Source organism: Ciona robusta, chromosome 7 (assembly GCF_009617815.1).
Source record: "Ciona robusta chromosome 7, ASM961781v2".
In the NCBI taxonomy this organism is placed as follows: Eukaryota; Metazoa; Chordata; class Ascidiacea; order Phlebobranchia; family Cionidae; genus Ciona; species Ciona robusta.
Genome location: NC_143241.1, coordinates 5,647,369 through 5,666,169, shown reverse-complemented (window position 1 = coordinate 5,666,169; position 18,801 = coordinate 5,647,369). Strand labels below are relative to the sequence as shown.

Below are 18,801 nucleotides of genomic sequence, written 5' to 3'. Positions count from 1 at the left end.
ATTGATGTTAGTCTGTAGTGTCAGAAAATATGTCTAGCGCAAAATGCTCTTTTGTACTAGTTCTTATTGCACAAACAGTTTATATGGTTGTGGGCTTTACATAAAACGGCTTGAAAGAAGTAATTCAATCAAACAGATGCCCAGCTGCAAACACGAACGTGAACGTTCAAACCACCGAAAGCAACAGAAAAAAAATCAGTTTAGCGTAAAGCGCAGCTCAGAAACTAGACAGACGATATAGTTCAAACTTTTTTAGGCCGCAAACCCGCAGCAGACACCTACAATACGTAGCCTATAGTCATGTAGTGAGTAAAACCTACTACAGCTTGCTACATAGCAAGGAGTGTCTGTATAACAGCTTTTTGTAAACATTGCAAAGGCTATAACAGAAACAGGAATTAAATGCGCATTATGATTTAATTATTGCATTAGGTTATCAATTTAGTTAGCTGTTTAGTAAATTTATCTAATTATACGGTACTGCCTTTGTTTTGCCTAGGACAAAAATCGATTTATCTTTCCGGTTTTCAGCGTTCGTGTGTGAAGTTTTTTTTGAACAAAAGTGGCAAAATGTCGACAGCTACAGCTGATATGATGACTACGACTGTGGATGCGACAACATCACCGAATGTTGTTTTACCAAGTGCTGGATTGCAACCTGGAGACATTGCGGTTATTGCCGTTTACTTTATTTTCATTCTCGCCGTCGGTTTGTGGGTAAGTATCGTCAGACCTTTTAAAAGTATTTTTTTGACTGTTTGTTTGTGCTTTGACTGTGGGGTAAGATGGGACACCTTTACCACATATTATCAAAATATTCTGATCATGTTTCGAAAAATAAACAGCGCTAAGTGGAGTGGTAAGGATTCGGTTTTAAAATTCTTTGAATATTCTTAGTTTACTTCCAAATGAGACGACAAACTGAAAACATGTCCCATCTTACCCCACACTTTTATATATATTCTTGACTGCTTGTTTATACTTTGACATATACGCGTACTTATACAAGCCACATATCTGTGTTATGCTGTTATACTGCGCCAGTCGAGGTCACATATTAAATTTACACCGTTTCTGTAGCTTGAGGGTAAATAACAAACATCTTATCTGCTCAAAGGTTATAATTTAATGTTACATCAGAAAAATCGGAATATTTAATGTTATAACGACTTCCGTTGCCCGTCACGCAAAAATAACAGTTACATTTCTTTATTCCTTCATTCATTTTGTCGCTGTTCTGCTAACCCGACCAAAATCCAATAGTAAACTACATAAGAGCAAATCTATTAATACGCGCACGCATCATGTAAGTGGTATGTGTAAACAAATTCGGGACACTGCAGCGTTGCTGCATGGCATATAGGCGGAAACGGTAACATTTTTTATCTCATATTCCAATGCACATATGCGGAAATAATGTTGCAGTATATTGCATTTTGGCAAAAAGGGTCGCACATTTTTCAAAGACTTCACCAAATTATCCCATTAATTCCTAATGCAAAAAAAACATGATTCTTTTTTTAGGCAATGTGCAGAACAGATCGTAGCAACGTGAGTGGCTTCTTTTTGGCGGGAAGAAATATCACGTGGTTTCCGGTAGGAGCTTCCCTCTTCAGTAGCAACATCGGTAGCGGACACTTTGTTGGTCTTGCTGGCACAGGAGCAGCGGCTGGCATTGCAGTTGGTGCATTCGAATGGAACGTAAGTAATTATGAGTGGGTCTTATGGCTGGTAGAGCGGAACCAATGGGTTGGGTTGAACAAAACAAAGAAAGCGGGCTGTATCATTATTCACATATTTCGCGGGTGACGAATGGTGCTTGAAAACACAATAGAACGATACGTAATATCATCTTGAGTGTGCGCTTACCGATGCTAGACACAACACGTCGCCAATAAACGTGAAATTCTTAAATTCCGGTTTTAGTTTTACTGCACGGTCTGAGAGCACGTACCTTTTGGACGTACATAGTCAGTCTAATTGGTAAAATCTGGCTTAATCCTTATTTTTCGAACAAGCACCTCTCCATATATAGATTATAGAACCATAGATACCTAAACATATGTTTAGGTATTTATGATAGAACGCATGCTCGGGCCAAAAAACAACTCTGCGCCCGAGCGTATACCTATGCTGTTATAGAAGGAATAAACAACAAAAAAGTAGTTTCACAAAAGCCAGACAAAACCGCAAAACAAACACCTGCGAACTACAACTCTTTACCTATCACTTGTGTTTTGCAGAAATTAATATAACAGTAGGGCGGGGGAGAGACGGTGCACCTACTACAAATATGCTAAAAGTGGTTTAAACAATTAACAACGATCTTATGGAATTCGTGAGGATACGCTTTCATTTAGATTCTTTAAAAATTAAAGTTTAAATGCTGCTTTTTTATACTACCAAATCAGACGAAAACAGAATAAAAAGGTGTCCGCCCCCAACATACTTTATTTTTTATAACGACGTGTTGTTTAATGATTCCATGTTAAATAACATAAACACATTGCAGGCTATGTTGACACTATATTTCCTTGGCTGGGTCTTCGCACCCATCTACATTGCTGCAGGAGTGGTCACTATGCCCGAGTATCTTAAGAAACGATTCGGTGGACAAAGAATTCAAGTTTATCTTTCCGTCCTTTCCCTTCTGCTGTATATTTTCACAAAAATATCGGTAAGTAAGTCATGTTTGGTAAAGAACTTTATATGTCTCTTCGATTACGGTAGCGAAGATTTAGAAAATTTAAACGAAAAGACAGGATATAACGACAAAACAACAGTTGTTACGCTTACAGTTAAAACATATTTATATATTTTCCTGATTATCATTAAATGGGGGTCCGTAAAAAGAAAATTAAAAAAAGTCTCGTCTGACAAAGTGTCCCATCTTCCCCCACCCTACTATACATTTAATTGGAAGAAAAGGGCGTGGTCGCTACACTTATAGAAAATTTCACTAATTGACAAAATATGTTAAAAATTATATATATATGCTGTAGTTTTAAATGTGTTGTTTATTTATTTTCTATATTTGCTACTCCTCATTTCGTAACATGTTTTTGTGTCCCCATTTCATACCTTGTTTAGAGGAGTTCTCTTTCTGTTTTCGCAAAAGCGTTCCAAAATGAAAACACATTACGTCGCCTCTTCGACATGCCACGTAACTTTTCAAGGGTGAAACCAAACTCAAAGGCCTGAGCCGTGCTGTGTAAACGATCGTAACAAAAGCGGCCCATGGCGCGTGTAATGCAAATCTGCTCAACGTTTAATGGTTTTCTCAGTTTTGGGTGGTTTTCTTTAATCGTAGCAAAACTAGAACTAAATTTGACATTTTAACTTACTAAACGACGTGTTTTATATTTTACGCGAATTTACTGTGAAATTATGGACATTTTTACGCAACAGGCAAATCTGTTTTACTTTGCATTTGGCAGTAATGGTCTATATGGTTGGATGTTATAGCTCAAAGCGATTCTCTATATAAACTTGACACAGCTGGTTAAACTTTCAAAACGAAACACTCCTACAGTGACACACGGCGTCACGGCCCATTGAGTAGGCCATGAGTAACATCATTAAGATTTATTTCAATAGATTTTAAACGGAATGTTTTACACGTGAAAGAATGCACGGTGACAACGCGTGTTTTTCGTCAAACTAATTCCATCAAATTGAATTCACAGGCCGATCTCTTTGCCGGTGCTATTTTTATCCAAGAAGCTTTGGGTTGGAATCTCTATCTCGCAATGTTTATCCTTCTCGCTATTACAGCACTATACACAGTAACTGGTGGTCTAGCGGCCGTTATCTACACCGACACTGCCCAGACATTCATTATGCTGGCAGGAGCTTTTGTGATGATGATCCTATGTAAGCAGCTTCAAGTTCTGTAATATTTAAGCGCCATACTGCGATAATAGAGTAATAAAACCGACTCCGTTTTTAAATAAATCATAGGTGAACAAAAAGTGTATGGAAAAGGTAAAAATAAATCGTTTCAGTGCCTTTCACAAATTTGTGATAAGAAGATAAAACACCGTATAAAGTGATTTTATGCACAGTAAACATTATTATAACACTATTGCATTTGCAGCTTTCGTTCGCGTTGGCGGTTACGCAGCCTTACAAGAGAAATACATGAAAGCTATTCCTTCTGTTCTATCAAACAACTCGAATTGTGGAATTCCAAGAGCTGACGCTTTCCATGTGCTGAGAGATCCGATTAAAGGCGACCTACCGTGGCCAGGCCTTACTTTTGGTCTGACAATCCTTGCGACCTGGTATTGGTGCACTGACCAGGTACAAGCAGAAGCTAGATAACTAAACGTATTGAGACATAATACTATAACAGCTCATTCAAAGTAATCTGAACTTTATAAATACAGTGGAGTGGAGAAAGATGGGACACTTTAATATTCTATTTTCTCGTCCTATTTAGTAGTAAACAAAGAGCATTCAAAGAATTATGAAACTGTATCCTCACGACTCCCATAGACCGTTGTTAATTGTTTGAAACACGATCGGGATATTGTGTGCTAAAGGTGTCCTATCTCTCCCCACCGTATTATATACTTTAGAACATCATGGTTGCAACGATTAGTTCAAGAACGTGGGAAAACTATATAAAGTAACCTATATGCTGGGGTGAATACATCCGCAAGGTTATGTGCCAATGTTGGCCTTAATTCCAGGCCCCTTAGCGTGCCTCGCTAAAGGACCCGACATTCATTTATGGTAGAGTGAATGTCACTGTCCTATAGTAGGGTGGGGTAGACGGGACAGCTTGAGCACATAATATCCAAACATTCTGACCGTGTTTTACACAGTTGACAACGGTATATTTTATAATTCTTTGTTTACTACTAAATGGGACAGGAAAATATAATGAAAAGGTGTTCCGTCTCTTTCTTACTATATACACAAACATATATTTTCCAGTTTTAAAAAAGCCATGCAGCGCAAATTCAAATATAAATCGTTTCGTCCATAGGTTATCGTGCAAAGAACATTAGCAGCGAAGAACTTATCCCATGCAAAAGGAGGGTGTGTAGCTGCTGGTTTAATGAAGATATTACCCATGTATATGATGGTAATGGTGGGAATGATAAGCAGAGTTGTGTTTACAGGTGGGGAGGAAAAAACTGTTTGGATAAAAAATCCTGAACGAAACATATTTTTTCACGACGGCTTTATTAAAAACAAGAAAGCATATCTGTAATGGATGGGCACGTTTATTACGATTACATAGACTTGTGGTACCACAAAAAAATCACCCACAAAGTAACATAGGTGGTAACTCGTAAGCTGGCACGAGGTGTTAAACCCGTGTGATAACGACTGTCGTTTTCCAGTCACGCGAGGATAAAGTAAGTTACATTCATTCATCATTCATTCGTTATAACAAATTATTGTGTACACAGATGCAGTAGCTTGTGCAACACCAGAAGAATGCAGGAAATACTGTGGTACACCTGTAGGATGCTCTAATGTGGCTTATCCCAAACTTGTGCTCGAAATTATGCCGACTGGACTGAGAGGTATCTGTATACGCTGCCTGAAACCGATTCGAACTGTTCTTAAGTACTAAAGTATATATTAAACAATTCCCTCGTAAGCGGGCATGAGGTGTGTAAAACCGAACACTTTTGTCTTAAGGACTGCCGCTGCTTCTTTCAGTCCAAAACCCCAATTGTTAGAAAGTTTGACAGAATTCGCATAATCTTAATGACAATTGCCTAAATCCACTATGGTTGTCTGAAATAAATTGTCAGCCATGTCATAAAAAATGTAATTCTCCGCAAAGTTACATACGTGGTAAACTCGTAAGCGAGCACATGGTGTATGAAACAGTACAAATGTGTTATAGTAATAACACTATCGTTCCCGCCACGCAAATAAGTTACATTAAACCATTTATTCAATTTTTTGTTTATCTCAGGACTTCTTCTCGCTGTAATGATGGCAGCTCTGATGTCATCACTGACGTCAGTATTCAACAGCGCGTCAACTTTGTTCACATGCGATCTGTGGCAGAAGATTCGGAAAAACGCAAGCGAGAGGGAACTTATGATAGTTGGAAGGTGGGTTGGGCTGCGTTGTTATGTGGTAAATGTGGAGTATATTGGGCACGGTGTAGTTGAGATGTTGTTTTAATTTAATGGGACCAGGGGAGCCATAATCAGTGAGGTATGGGATGAACTGTCAAGGGAAGACCTCACGTTCATTACCATTAAAGCCTACATTTGGGAAGCGACAGGCTTCAACATTTGGTAAAGTGCATGCAGTAGCACCCCATGTTTTAGGGTAATGGAATCAATCCTGACCTTAGTCCTATGACCCTTGGTGTGACCTCACCCAGATAGAATAGAAATAGAGGTACATGACTTCATACATGAATAAGCAAAACCAAACCATGAGCCCAGACAATTAATTAACATTTTATATTCTTAAGTGAGGTCCTACAGTGTGACATGCTCTGGACCCTGTTTTTTTGGGCCACAGTTTGTCCATTACCACAAATTAAGCACCATACGCATTTATAAATTGTTTCTTTAGAAAATTTTATAAGTTTAGGGTTTTTCTGTTATAGGTAGGGTATGAGTATGACACTAGAGGCTGGCATACATTAATAAGCCAAAGGCATAACAACGAGAACAAATAACTGAGCAATATACCTTGAATAATTTCTTTTAAAAAAGTGAAATTGAACCTATTTTACTGTTGTACAGAGTGTTTATTCTGATCATGGTTGGTATCAGTGTAGCTTGGGTTCCAATCGTCCAAGTTTCTGCCAACGGTCAATTGTTTGATTACATTCAATCTATTACAAGTTACCTTGGACCCCCTATTATGGTTATCTTTGTAATGGCAATTTTCTGGCCAAGACTTAATGAACCGGTAAGCTAATTTTATTGCTTTAAAATGATATTGTACGGTGGGGTAAGATGGGTACCGTTAGCATACAATGTCCCATATTTCATAACTGTGTTTTAAAAAATTAAGAACAATCGTTTAACGCTTCTAAAGGATACCGAAATTGTAATATAATTCTTTAAACATTTTTTGTTTAACACCAAATGGGCCGATAAAAGAAACTGAACACGAATATCATCTTACCCCAACTTGTTATATAATATTTTAGAATAATTTTGATGCGTTTGCGTTTACAGGGCCCGTTCTAAGCTCTTATGTACGCAAATAGTAACCATTTGCAGTGTTTTATAATCAGTTAGAAGTGAAGTTACGTTTTGCCCTTATAATATGGGGGAAATTTTTGCTTTTACATACAGGGAGCATTCTGGGCTCTTATGTGCGGTCTAGCTGTTGGAGTAACTAGAATGATCATGGATTTTGTATACGGTGCTCCTCTATGTGGACAAGATGAATTCAGACCGGAAATTCTATACAAGGTCAATTTCTGTACAAGTTTGGCTTACTAGAACATTCCATTAATAAATAGGTGTAGTTTTTTTTTTAAATGGTCTAGCAAGCCATGGTAGAAGTTATTGTTTTATATAGTGTGTAGAGTAACATCAATTTTGGGCTACAAAATATGACAATACTTATACAAAATTTTTATGTGAAATAACTTGATATGGTATGATATAACTTATATATTTACTTTATACAAGTTATGGAGCAAAAAAAAACATTTTCGGTTACCAAATATGACAATATTTATACTTTTCACTGTGAAATAACATAATATGGTATGTTATATCAATATCATATACACGGTGATATTGAACAATTAATATATTCCAGGTTCATTACCTTTACTTTGCCATGATACTTGCTACAATCACAGCAATAATTGCAGTGGTTATCTCACTCATTACTCCAGCTATACCCAAAGAAAAGGTGAGTTTTTATATAGAATATAATAATGCATATGGTAGGGTGGGGGGAGAGGGACACCCTTAGCACATAATATCAAAATATTCTGATCGTGTTTTAAAACAATTAACAGTGGTCTATTGGAGTCTTGAGTATACGGTTTAATAATTCTTCAAATATTCTTTGTTTACTACCAAATGGTAGGAGAAAATAAATTGAAAATGTGGCCAATCAATGGTTGATTTTGTTTAGTGGTAACGGTTATAACTAACGAAAATGTGACAATAATATAGACATAGTGGTAACTGTGTATAGTGGGCAATATTAAAGTAACATAAATTTAAAACGTTTATAAAGTTAAGTGATTATTTTAAAGCAGTTAATTTTCAGTTAATTCGACTGACGTGGTATACACGGAACAGCAAGGAACCACGCTTAGAAATGGAAGAACTAAATGAAGAAAGTAAATTAGAGCCAACTCGCTCAGTAAGTTTAACTTTATGCACCACCAAATTCTTGATTTTTTGTCTACAAGTTTATATTGAATGACGGGAAAAATGCACAACAATCAATTTTATAACAATGTTGCTACCTTACACAACTAAAACAATGTCCGGGAGGTAAATTTTCCCAATAGGTGAAATGGTGAAAAGTATCCCTGTGTATAGTAATAGAAAGTATGGCCAAAACCCCATTTATCATTGCCTGCTATTTGGAAGTGGCAATTTTTGTTGCAATTTAACTACTTTATGTTGTAGTTTAACTAAACCATTTGGAAGGTGCAATTTATATTGTATGTTGTAATGTCAAAGCTATGGTGTAAAAAAATAATTTTAAATGGCATTTAATACGAGTCAAGGCTAGCAGAAAATTAAAAATTGATATTTACTTGTAGATGGAAACTGGATTCAGTAACAAAGCTGTCACTGGAGACGACGGAGAAGTTGTACATAACGGTGACAACGCTGAAGAAGAACCAGCACCGAAAACTGAAGGTATGCTCTCTTCTCTTGAAGAAATTAACTTCGAACTGGTCCATGTACTATAAGAGTAGTGATGATTAAATTTGGTTTTATTGGAATTTAAGAACAAGGTTAAATATTGCAAGAACGATAAGAAATCGATATACTATTAAAAATTTGATATTTGGTAGAACTCGCAATTTGATAACACTTTTAGGGTTGGGGTAATTGGCTTACCCTGGCCTACATCCCAGTTCCCCTGGCATTCCTTGCCATTGGACTACAACTAAATATAATACAGTACAAGTCGAATTTTTTAAGCAATGTTCCTTTTTCCTTCTTTTTTAATATTTATTTTCTTGTAGCTGTTCAAACCCCCAGCTCACAGAAGTGGTATCGCAAAGCTTTCGATATTTTCTGTGGATTGGACAAATCTCAAAGCCAAGAACCGAACATACCACCCCCAGCTTTCTACAGTATTGAAGAGGAACCATTGTCCCGAAACATCGTCAACTTTCTGGGCTTACTTATGTTATGTACCATGACCTTCCTGTTCGGTTATTACGCTTAAACAAGTTGCCAATCACATTTGGGATTTAAAAAAAAGAACCGTCTCTGGGTTTATGCTTTACTGAGTTAGGCATCCTTCGGCGAATGTGTGATATACAACTGTAAGATGGAAACAGTTAGCATTTAATATCCCATTTTTTTTATCTAGTTTTGAACCAAAACAATGCTTTAAAAAATCGTGATGGAAATATAAAATACTGTAAATACTCTGTTTACTACCAAATGTGATATTAAAGGGGAATGAAACATGTGTCATCTTATTCCAAACTACTATACCACTATGTGCTAAATATGATCCACAAATCAGTACTTTAACTATATTCGCTACATTCATATATTTAACATTGCATTGTAGATTGAAATTTATAATCACTTTAAAACGTTAGCGCTGTAATTTAAAATTGACCTTAAGCTTTATTGTGCTCTTTTTAACAATGTTTAATTAATTGCTTGCTTCTAAATGCATTAAAGACATGAATAATTGAGTAAATTGAGATTTAAACGCAAGCTTCAAAACTGTAATACACTAATGATCTTTTTATATTGGTGTATTAAATTACTGTAATGTTTTAGAAGGGATTCTTACAGGTATTTCTTACATTAGATAATATAAAGGTATTGTTATACTTTAGAAAAGTTCACATTTTTGGGCACAAGCAAGCGACCTCATATGTAATTTGTAGGTTAATATTTTTTTCTTATGAATAACTATTTAAACAACCTGTAAGGAACAACTGAGTTGGAGCAATTTCTGTTAAGTGTCTTGCCCTAGGAAACTATGGCAGCAATAGTGGCAGCTTTGAAATTTGAACCTGTAACCTATGGGCTAGAGTCAGGCGCTGTAACCCCTGGGCCACGGCACTGGACAAATGGTAAGTGAGGTCCCCTGGGATATTAAAATGCCTTTCTATTACTGTAACTTTTTGTCATGCGAGGATAAACTAGTATCATTAAATCTTATTAATAAAGAAAAATTAACACAGTATTTTTTATAATTTGGCTACTATAAACTAATTAAAATATTTTTTTACAAATATTAAGCTGAGGAAAAAATCTAAAATCTTTTAAATTGTATAACTTTTGAATGTGAATTCTTTGAAAAAATGTTTTAAATTATTTGACTTTAAAAATTTAGGTTATTTGAAAAAACTTTTGAATTATTCACTTTAAAAAAAAGATGTATATTACAAGGTCAATTCTCATGTTTTAATTCAGCCTGAGCATTTTACGTTCTTTTAATGCTTGTTTAATGGGCATGGTTGGTCAATATTTAACTTCATCAATGCATTCAAAGCATTAAATAAATATTTGCTTTGAAATACGTAAGTTGGTCTCCCGATGAACTCAAGCTGCATTTTTGCTTGTCATAATGTAAAGAACAGGTATAGTGTTAAAATATATATAATGACAGAAATTGAATTTTTAAGCAGATAAATTTATGCAAAATTTAATATACAGGTATAGTTCCATCTTTGCACTGTTTTAAAACAAGAGTAAGGTAGGAATTTAACAAGAAATATAGAGAATATACAGTTTTGGGGTTTTCAAAAAATTAAAGAAAAAATTGATTGAAACCAAAGAATTTGTTCGTGCTATACAGGGAGAGGTGTAGGTGGAATTTGGGCAAGTTATTATAACAATATGGATACCACTACTGCTGATACAGGTCTTGGGACAACAGCAAACTTTACAAATCTACCAACACCTGGTGTTTTACAAGCAGCGGATTTTGCAGTGATTGGGGTGTACTTTGCATTCATTCTGGTGGTTGGGATATGGGTATGTAGTGTATTGTGTGTTATATAATGAATGAATGTAACTTACTTTATCCTCCCATGGCCGGAAAACGACAGTCGTTATAACACGGGTGTTAAAACACCCACTGCCAGCTTATAAGTTACCATGTATGTTACTTTGTGGGTGATTATTTTTTTTATATATGGCTCATAATTTGGACAACCCATTAGTGACCACTGGGTTGGAGCAATTGCCGTTAAATGTCTTGCCCAAGGACACATACGCCAACAATAGTAGCAGTGACAAGCCTTAAATCCATTACCTCTGAGTTACAGGCAGGCGTTTAACCACTTTGCCACGTATAAACATAGTGGTTTAATGCTTGGCAGAGTTAATGCTGCCACCAGTAGTGCCTTCTACAAACTGTTAGCCAATCACCTACAAGTTACATACATGGTATATAAATGTTGTAATGACTGTCACTTCTCTTCCATGCAAAAACAAAAAACGGATTTATTTAAACCATGCTTCTGACACTTAATGTCTTTAACTTGAATATTTACAAGCCAAGTAAAAGAAAGTGCAGCGGAAGTAATATGTTACTCACATCTGTGTATGTTTTAACCAGGCAATGATAAAGACAGATCGCAGCAATGTGGATGGCTTCTTCTTAGCTGGAAGAAATATTTCATGGTTTCCAGTTGGAGCATCTATATTCAGCAGTAACATTGGTAGTGGGAGTTTTGTGGGTTTGGCGGGAAGTGGTGCTGCAGCTGGTATAGCAGTGGGGGCTTATGAATGGAATGTAAGAGTAAACATAGCCTATAGGTGTAAAGTTTGGGGTGCCTCGGTGACACAACTTAGCTTTTGAAACAACATATGCTTTGTCACTCAAGTGTTTTGTTACATCATATGCTTTAGCACCAGAATTTTTGTGACATCATATACTTTTGCACCCTAGTTTTACACCTAAAACAGTATTTACACTGTTGTTACGGGCCTGTCCAACAAGTGGAGCAGGATTACATTCGCCTTTTTCAATGAAGTTTTCAAAACTCTACTACTATTGTAAATTATTGTGAACGCCTATGGCTTTTCGTAGCACCAGATCATACCTATGGTCTTAAACTATAACTTCAATGTAAGTACAATTTTGGTGGATTCACCAGATCTTTCCAATTCGAAAGACGCAATAAAAAAGATTCGAAAGACACAAAAAAACCACCTCTGTTTTTACAGGCGATGTTGTGTCTTTATTTCCTTGGTTGGATATTTGCACCCATATATATCTCTTCGGCTGTTGTTACTTTACCCGAGTATTTACGCAAGAGATTTGGAGGCGAAAGAATCCAGATGTATATGTCTGTTCTCTCTCTGTTTCTTTACATTTTTACAAAAGTTTCCGTAAGTATCCAACGAAAAGAAACATTTATTTTATTATGAACACAGACACACATTATTTACAAATAAATGTTTTATTCAGTCAGATTTATTTGCTGGAGCAATTTTCATCCAAGAAGCTCTGGGGTGGAATCTCTACCTTGCTATTATAGTGCTGCTTGCTATAACTGCACTGTACACAGTGACTGGTGGACTGGCAGCAGTGATTTACACGGATACAGTGCAAACTTTTATCATAATTATTGGAGCTATAATAATGATGGTGTTATGTAAGTATAATAAAAATACAAAAACTGTAAAGGTGGCTGTATACAGTATCCGGAATTCGACCATTTTGTCTGTTTTGCCCGGATTTTGCTGCCGCATGCGAAATTGGACACGGTTTGCATACGACTTCGCATGCCGGATACTGTGTACAGCCACCTTAAGACAGCTTAGATTTTCATGCAACCATGCAGTAACATATAAACTGTACAATACAGTAGGGTGGAGAAGATGGGACACCTTTTCTATCTAGTTTTCACCATTTGATAATAAACAAAAAAATTCCAAGAGTTATAAAACGTTATCATCACGACTCCCTTAGACTATTGTTAAATGTTTAAAATACGATCAGGATATTTGGATATTATGTGCTGAAGGTGTCTCTTCTTCCCCCACCCTACTATATAAAATGCTAATCTACTAAATTGGAAGAAAAAAAAGAGAATAAAAAAGTGGCCCATCTTACCCCACCCTACTACGTACCTAAAGCCCGAAAAGGCTGTACCACATTATGCCTTGTAGCAGAAATAACATATTATGTTCAACTTTTCAGCTTTCATAAGAGTGGGTGGGTATGCAGGGCTTGAAGTAGCATATATGCAAGCAATACCAAAACTCCGCCCAGCCAATACAACTTGTGGAATACCAAGAGCAGATTCCTTTCACGTATTCAGGGATCCAATAACTGGTGACCTTCCTTGGCCAGGACTTACATTTGGACTCACTATAATTGCAACTTGGTATTTCTGCACTGACCAGGTAAAGACAACTGTAGCCAAGGCATGTTGGTCTATATATGATACACCTATGCTATGCATGTATATATTTGTAAGGATTCACATGTTCCACCAAACAAAGCAGTTTTCCTCAAAGATAAAACCAATATCTGACTCCTATAATGCAAACAGACTGTGGTAATGGGCCAACTATGGCCTAAACCTCAGGTCTCTTGGTGTGTCACGCTGCAGGACTTGGCCCACATAGAATAAAAAATCAATATCTGACTCCTATAATGCAAACAGACTGTGGTAATGGGCCAACTATGGCCTAAACCTCGGGTCTCTTGGTGTGTCACGCTGCAGGACTTGGCCCACATAGAATAAAAAATATAAATAGACTAAAGTTATATTACAAAAGACAATAGCGGTTACAAGGTTAGCCTTGATACTAGCAAAAAACAGTTCATAACTTCATATTATATATAAATTTCACTTGTTGATTGACAGGTGCTTGCACAAAGAACATTAGCAGCGAAGAACTTATCCCATGCAAAAGGAGGGTGTGTGGCTGCTGGTTTAATGAAGATATTACCCATGTATATGATGGTAATGGTGGGAATGATAAGCAGAGTTGTGTTTACAGGTGGGGAGGAGACATAATACAAACTATAGTAGGCAGGAGATGGAAAATTTCTTTGGATAAAATATTCTTGCCTGAAAAACTAATTGGAGTTTAAATGGAAGAACTTAACTGTATCACATTTCATCATTTGATTAAAACGCTTCTGATTGTACATTAAGATTCCATCATGTTTTGCAGTTTATTTTGTAAAATATTTATTTAGTTTAAAAATCACCTTATTATACTTATGTTTCTCTTAATTCAACGAGACACAAAACAAACTATTAGCCTTTACTTGGCAAAACATAGATTCAAAGTACCACAAACTAATGGAGTCTAAGGCAGCTTAACTATTTGTAATTTGTGATATATTTTTTCATTAACAGATTCAGTGGGATGTGCTGTACCTTCAGAATGCAAGAAATACTGTGGAGCAGATGGTGGTTGCACCAATGTAGCTTATCCTAAACTTGTACTGGAAATTATGCCTACTGGATTAAAGGGTAATATGACTAATATCTTCTCATGTATTTTTGGAACAATATGAAAAGTGAGAAAAAGATCTTCTGGCAATTGTTTGTTTTTGTGATTCTAAAATATGCTTTAAGTCCTTTAAGATCATATCTTTCAGAATTATAATATATATAATATATATATAAACCTGGTAAAAACAGTATTGCATATATAGGTATATATATCTATATATATGAAAATTGGTTTGAACATTAATTCCTATTAGATTGATATAATACACCATGGTCAAAACATAGCTTATTGTAAGGACGCAAATGCTATAATAGTTTATTTTTTTAAGGTTTGTTACTCGCTGCGATGATAGCGGCTCTGATGTCATCACTGACGTCAGTATTCAACAGCGCGTCAACTTTGTTCACATGCGATCTGTGGCAGAAGATCCGGAAAAACGCAAGCGAGAGGGAACTTATGATAGTTGGAAGGTGGGTTGGACTATGTGGTTAGGTGGTAAATGTGAACATAAATGTCACGTTTTTGTTTAACTTTTAATAAAACACTGGGTGACACTTTTAAAACGCAATTACTTTCATAGTTGTCAAACATTGGTAAACCTTATTGATTAATGTTGCGAATGCAATATACTTTAAATTTGCTTGTTTGTCTAGACATTTAGAAGAAATTTGAGTGTAAAAAAAAACACTAAAGCATGTGTGTAAAAAAATAAAATTTAACAAATATATATTTTTGTTTCAAAATTTCAGAATATTTATGCTGTTTATGGTTGGAGTGAGTATAGCATGGGTGCCAATTGTTCAATCCTTTGCAAACGGTCAACTATTCGATTATATTCAATCCATTACAAGTTACCTTGGACCTCCTATTATGGTTATCTTTGCAATGGGAATATTTTGGCCGAGACTTAATGAACCAGTGAGAAAACTTCTGTTACTTTTTTTATTTTTTATTGAAATATTTATATACTGTTACTAGTTACAGTTGGTGAGCTGCACAAAACAGCAAAAATTTTAGAGCAACATCAGATACTTTTGCTAGTAAACATAAAAATTTTGGAGCAACATAAGATACTTTTGCTCAAACTTTTTTATACATTTTTTTATATAGTTGCAAAAATGTATTTTTTAAGGGCTACACAAGCTATGTAAAAATACAAAACTGTCAGAATTATCATAAATAAATTACAAGCTACAGGCCTACCTACAGCTAATATAAAAATTGCCTTTTACCTGATGGTTATTCACCAGGGAGCATTCTGGTCACTGATGGTTGGTTTGGTGACTGGTTCTACACGAATGATCATGGACTTTGCATACGGAACTCCTCTATGTGGCCAGGATGAGTACAGACCTGCAGTCCTATATAAAGTAAAAATCACACATATATATCATATATTAATATAAACCATTAGTAAAAAATGTTTCTTTCTTTATTTTCGAAAGAGTTTTAATTTTTATTTGCAAAATACTAGTTACAAAAGAAGCTACTGCACTGAGGTTAGCATGTCTGCCAATAGCCCAGAAGACATGGGTTCAAGGCTCGACGTTGCTATCAGACACTTATGGCAAACCTTGATGATGTTTTGTCTAAAGACAGACGAGACATCGGTCCTTTAAGTTTGAAAACAAAATTGCCAAAAGATATTTTTCATACATATACCAAATATGATATACATATATTATAAACTGCTATTTTTTCAGGTTCATTATCTTTACTTTGCAATAATCCTTGCTGCCATAACAGCAATTGCTGCTGTAGTCATATCTCTTCTTACACCACCAATTCCAAAAAATAAGGTGAATGGCTTATTATATATTTCAAAAATTTTCATTCATAAATAATAATTGACTTTTTTAGCTCTTCAGACTGACATGGTACTCTAGGTTCAGCAAATTAAAAGTAAAAGAAGATGATAAATTACAGTTACAGGTAAAGTTTGGATTTGAGCTACAAGTCATTTTATTAAAGTTTAGAAAAAAAGAGAAAATTTTAAATTTCATTGTAATTCATATTTTAACTTTTAAGCTGAATGATGAAAATGGTATGGAAATTGGCAACAGCGATAAAACAGATCGCTTTGAAACTACAAGTACAGGTACGCATATTTTTTGTTCACCTCATAACCATAGGGCACGGGCGTTTAAAACAGACGTGACACCATACATTTAGCAACCTATTTTAAGCCTAAAACAGCTCTTTCCTGCTGGTAAATGTCTATATGAGTAATTAATAAAGTTCCACCTGTTTAACAACTACGAGTTTAACTGCATTTTAAAAAGGTCACCCTAAATTTAAAAAAAATGATGCCCAGGCTATGTTTATTAAATTTAAATTTATGGTGGTAGTTATTAAACAAAAGACGGTGTGTATTTTAACTGTCATATTACAGCCTCAAATGCAACTGAAAAAACTGAAAAACCAATGTGGAAAAAAGCATTTGAATTATTCTGTGGCATCAACAGTACTAAAAATCAAGACCAGAGCAAAGCACAACCAGTGGCACTTGCAAGTATTGTGGAGGAAAAATGGGCTGAACTGACTGTTAATATAGCTTGTATAGTGATGATGTGTGCTATGGTGTTTCTATTTGCCTATTATGCATAGAAATGCAAAGTAAAGCATTTAAATGCAAGTATATGCAAAAAGGTTACATTTTCATATAGACAGTGTTTTTAACAGACATTCCTAGTTGCATTATTAACTAGTCAAATCCAACCGCAATAAAAGAACACACACATTAAATAAATGCATCAAGTTTAAACTGTGAATAATCTCTGACAGAAATTAATAATAAAATTATATGCAGGAATGCTTAAGAAAGAGAAATTAACAAAAACCAATAAATAATTACTGGTATGGAAGGTTTTCAAGATATTATGACTAGTCTGTATTTATCTTCCCCCACAGTCTATATATATAACATAGTCCATATAAGCCTATATCAAAAATAGGCTTTTCACATATATAATTAGGGATGTGCCGAGGCGAGCCCGAACTCAAAAGCTCGTGCCCGAGCGTCTCCTTTTTTGACGCTCGGCGCTCGGCTGAAAACTGGGCCGAGCGCCGAGCCTTATGCTATAATGTTGCACGCGAGAGCGAAAATTATCAAAAATGAAAAAAAGTGAAGCTACTAAGAGATAACGAGACTGGTCAGCGTAGCTTTCTCTTTAATTGTTTTTCGTTCGTTGTGAATTTGCTCTCTCGCAAGTAACAAATCGCAACGTCAGCAATTTGCGGTATCGAATTACAGCCGGTGTCCAATTACACGAGCGCCCAATGTTTTCGTATCACATTTTAAATAAAAAGCCAAAAACTCTTTAACTTTTTTATAATGAAATATTATAAATTGCTGCAACCACGGTTTTGCAACCACATGACAGCCCCCTTAACCGCAGACACGCACACAACCAGAAAATGCTAAGACGCACACACACACGCGTTGCATTCAATATAACATTCCTTCGCTTGGAATTGGAACAATTTTTCATTCAATTATTACGTCAGGTGTCCTATCGCAAGGTAACTATTAATTATGACGTTTCATAATATAACAATCGGGAGGAATGTGCCCACTGCCCAAATTGGGCAGTCAAACCAACCACGAGATCAAACCATCGTGTATCAGCGTCACATTTTTACACTCTGCGCCGGCGTATGAAATAAAGGAAGACGCATGCGGTAGCATACATTCCACACGTAACAAACGAAGCAATCGTTGTGAATTTATTCTCGTGAAAAATGACGTAATGAAACTCTGTTTCTCGTGCGGTGCCATCAAACGATGTTTTTTTGGGTTCAGTCCAAGCTCGGCCGGGACGATACTTTGTAATATCATATTACAATTTATGTTGGTTCCCATTTACTGATAGCGTCGCTCCTCGCTCTTATATTTCCACCAATTAAAACTCACATAATCGGCGTTTTACCTGCATTTAAACTAATCATCAGAAACAAAAATTATACACAAACTGCAGATCGTATAGAAGCGAACAAAACACGATTGTTTTCAACAATCTCGTTTGTGATGTAACGATCGTAAAGGTTTATTCTGACGTAAATAACCGTTACCATATCCAAGATGAACATGCGTAGAAACTTGCCAGTTGCGCCACTGACTGTAACAATTATATATTTTTTTTAATTAAATACTTTTTATATGAATTTTACATTTTGCAACAGTAGAAATTACGAAACGAGA

At 35.7% G+C, this 18,801-nt stretch overlaps 2 protein-coding genes across 2 annotated transcripts; both read left to right on the top strand.

The window, feature by feature from the left end:
• The first annotated feature begins 495 nt into the window (after positions 1–495).
• LOC149734141 (sodium/glucose cotransporter 1-like) lies at positions 496–9,912 on the top strand. Its single transcript, XM_089880608.1, has 14 exons — positions 496–717; positions 1,525–1,701; positions 2,513–2,677; positions 3,687–3,873; positions 4,097–4,302; positions 4,994–5,129; positions 5,424–5,540; positions 5,942–6,083; positions 6,732–6,900; positions 7,293–7,412; positions 7,768–7,863; positions 8,230–8,325; positions 8,735–8,834; positions 9,167–9,912. Exons 1-14 carry the CDS (start codon positions 571–573, stop codon positions 9,370–9,372), a joined length of 2,064 nt encoding a protein of 687 aa, XP_089736734.1. The 5' UTR covers positions 496–570; the 3' UTR covers positions 9,373–9,912.
• Positions 9,913–10,810: 898 nt separating this feature from the next.
• LOC149734140 (sodium/glucose cotransporter 4-like) lies at positions 10,811–17,345 on the top strand. Its single transcript, XM_089880609.1, has 14 exons — positions 10,811–11,150; positions 11,737–11,913; positions 12,348–12,512; positions 12,592–12,778; positions 13,327–13,532; positions 14,000–14,135; positions 14,501–14,617; positions 14,929–15,070; positions 15,350–15,518; positions 15,851–15,970; positions 16,304–16,399; positions 16,461–16,532; positions 16,629–16,698; positions 16,993–17,345. Exons 1-14 carry the CDS (start codon positions 11,013–11,015, stop codon positions 17,205–17,207), a joined length of 2,010 nt encoding a protein of 669 aa, XP_089736735.1. The 5' UTR covers positions 10,811–11,012; the 3' UTR covers positions 17,208–17,345.
• The last annotated feature ends 1,456 nt before the right edge of the window (positions 17,346–18,801 follow it).

Coding starts and splice junctions, on each gene's coding strand:
- LOC149734141 (XM_089880608.1), top strand. CDS start 571: ATGTCGACAGCTACAGCTGATATGATGACTACGACTGTGGATGCGACA. Junction 1,702..2,512: donor TTGGTGCATTCGAATGGAAC/GTAAGTAATTAT, acceptor AACACATTGCAG/GCTATGTTGACACTATATTT. Junction 7,864..8,229: donor CAGCTATACCCAAAGAAAAG/GTGAGTTTTTAT, acceptor GTTAATTTTCAG/TTAATTCGACTGACGTGGTA.
- LOC149734140 (XM_089880609.1), top strand. CDS start 11,013: ATGGATACCACTACTGCTGATACAGGTCTTGGGACAACAGCAAACTTT. Junction 11,151..11,736: donor TTCTGGTGGTTGGGATATGG/GTATGTAGTGTA, acceptor TGTTTTAACCAG/GCAATGATAAAGACAGATCG. Junction 16,699..16,992: donor CTTTGAAACTACAAGTACAG/GTACGCATATTT, acceptor GTCATATTACAG/CCTCAAATGCAACTGAAAAA.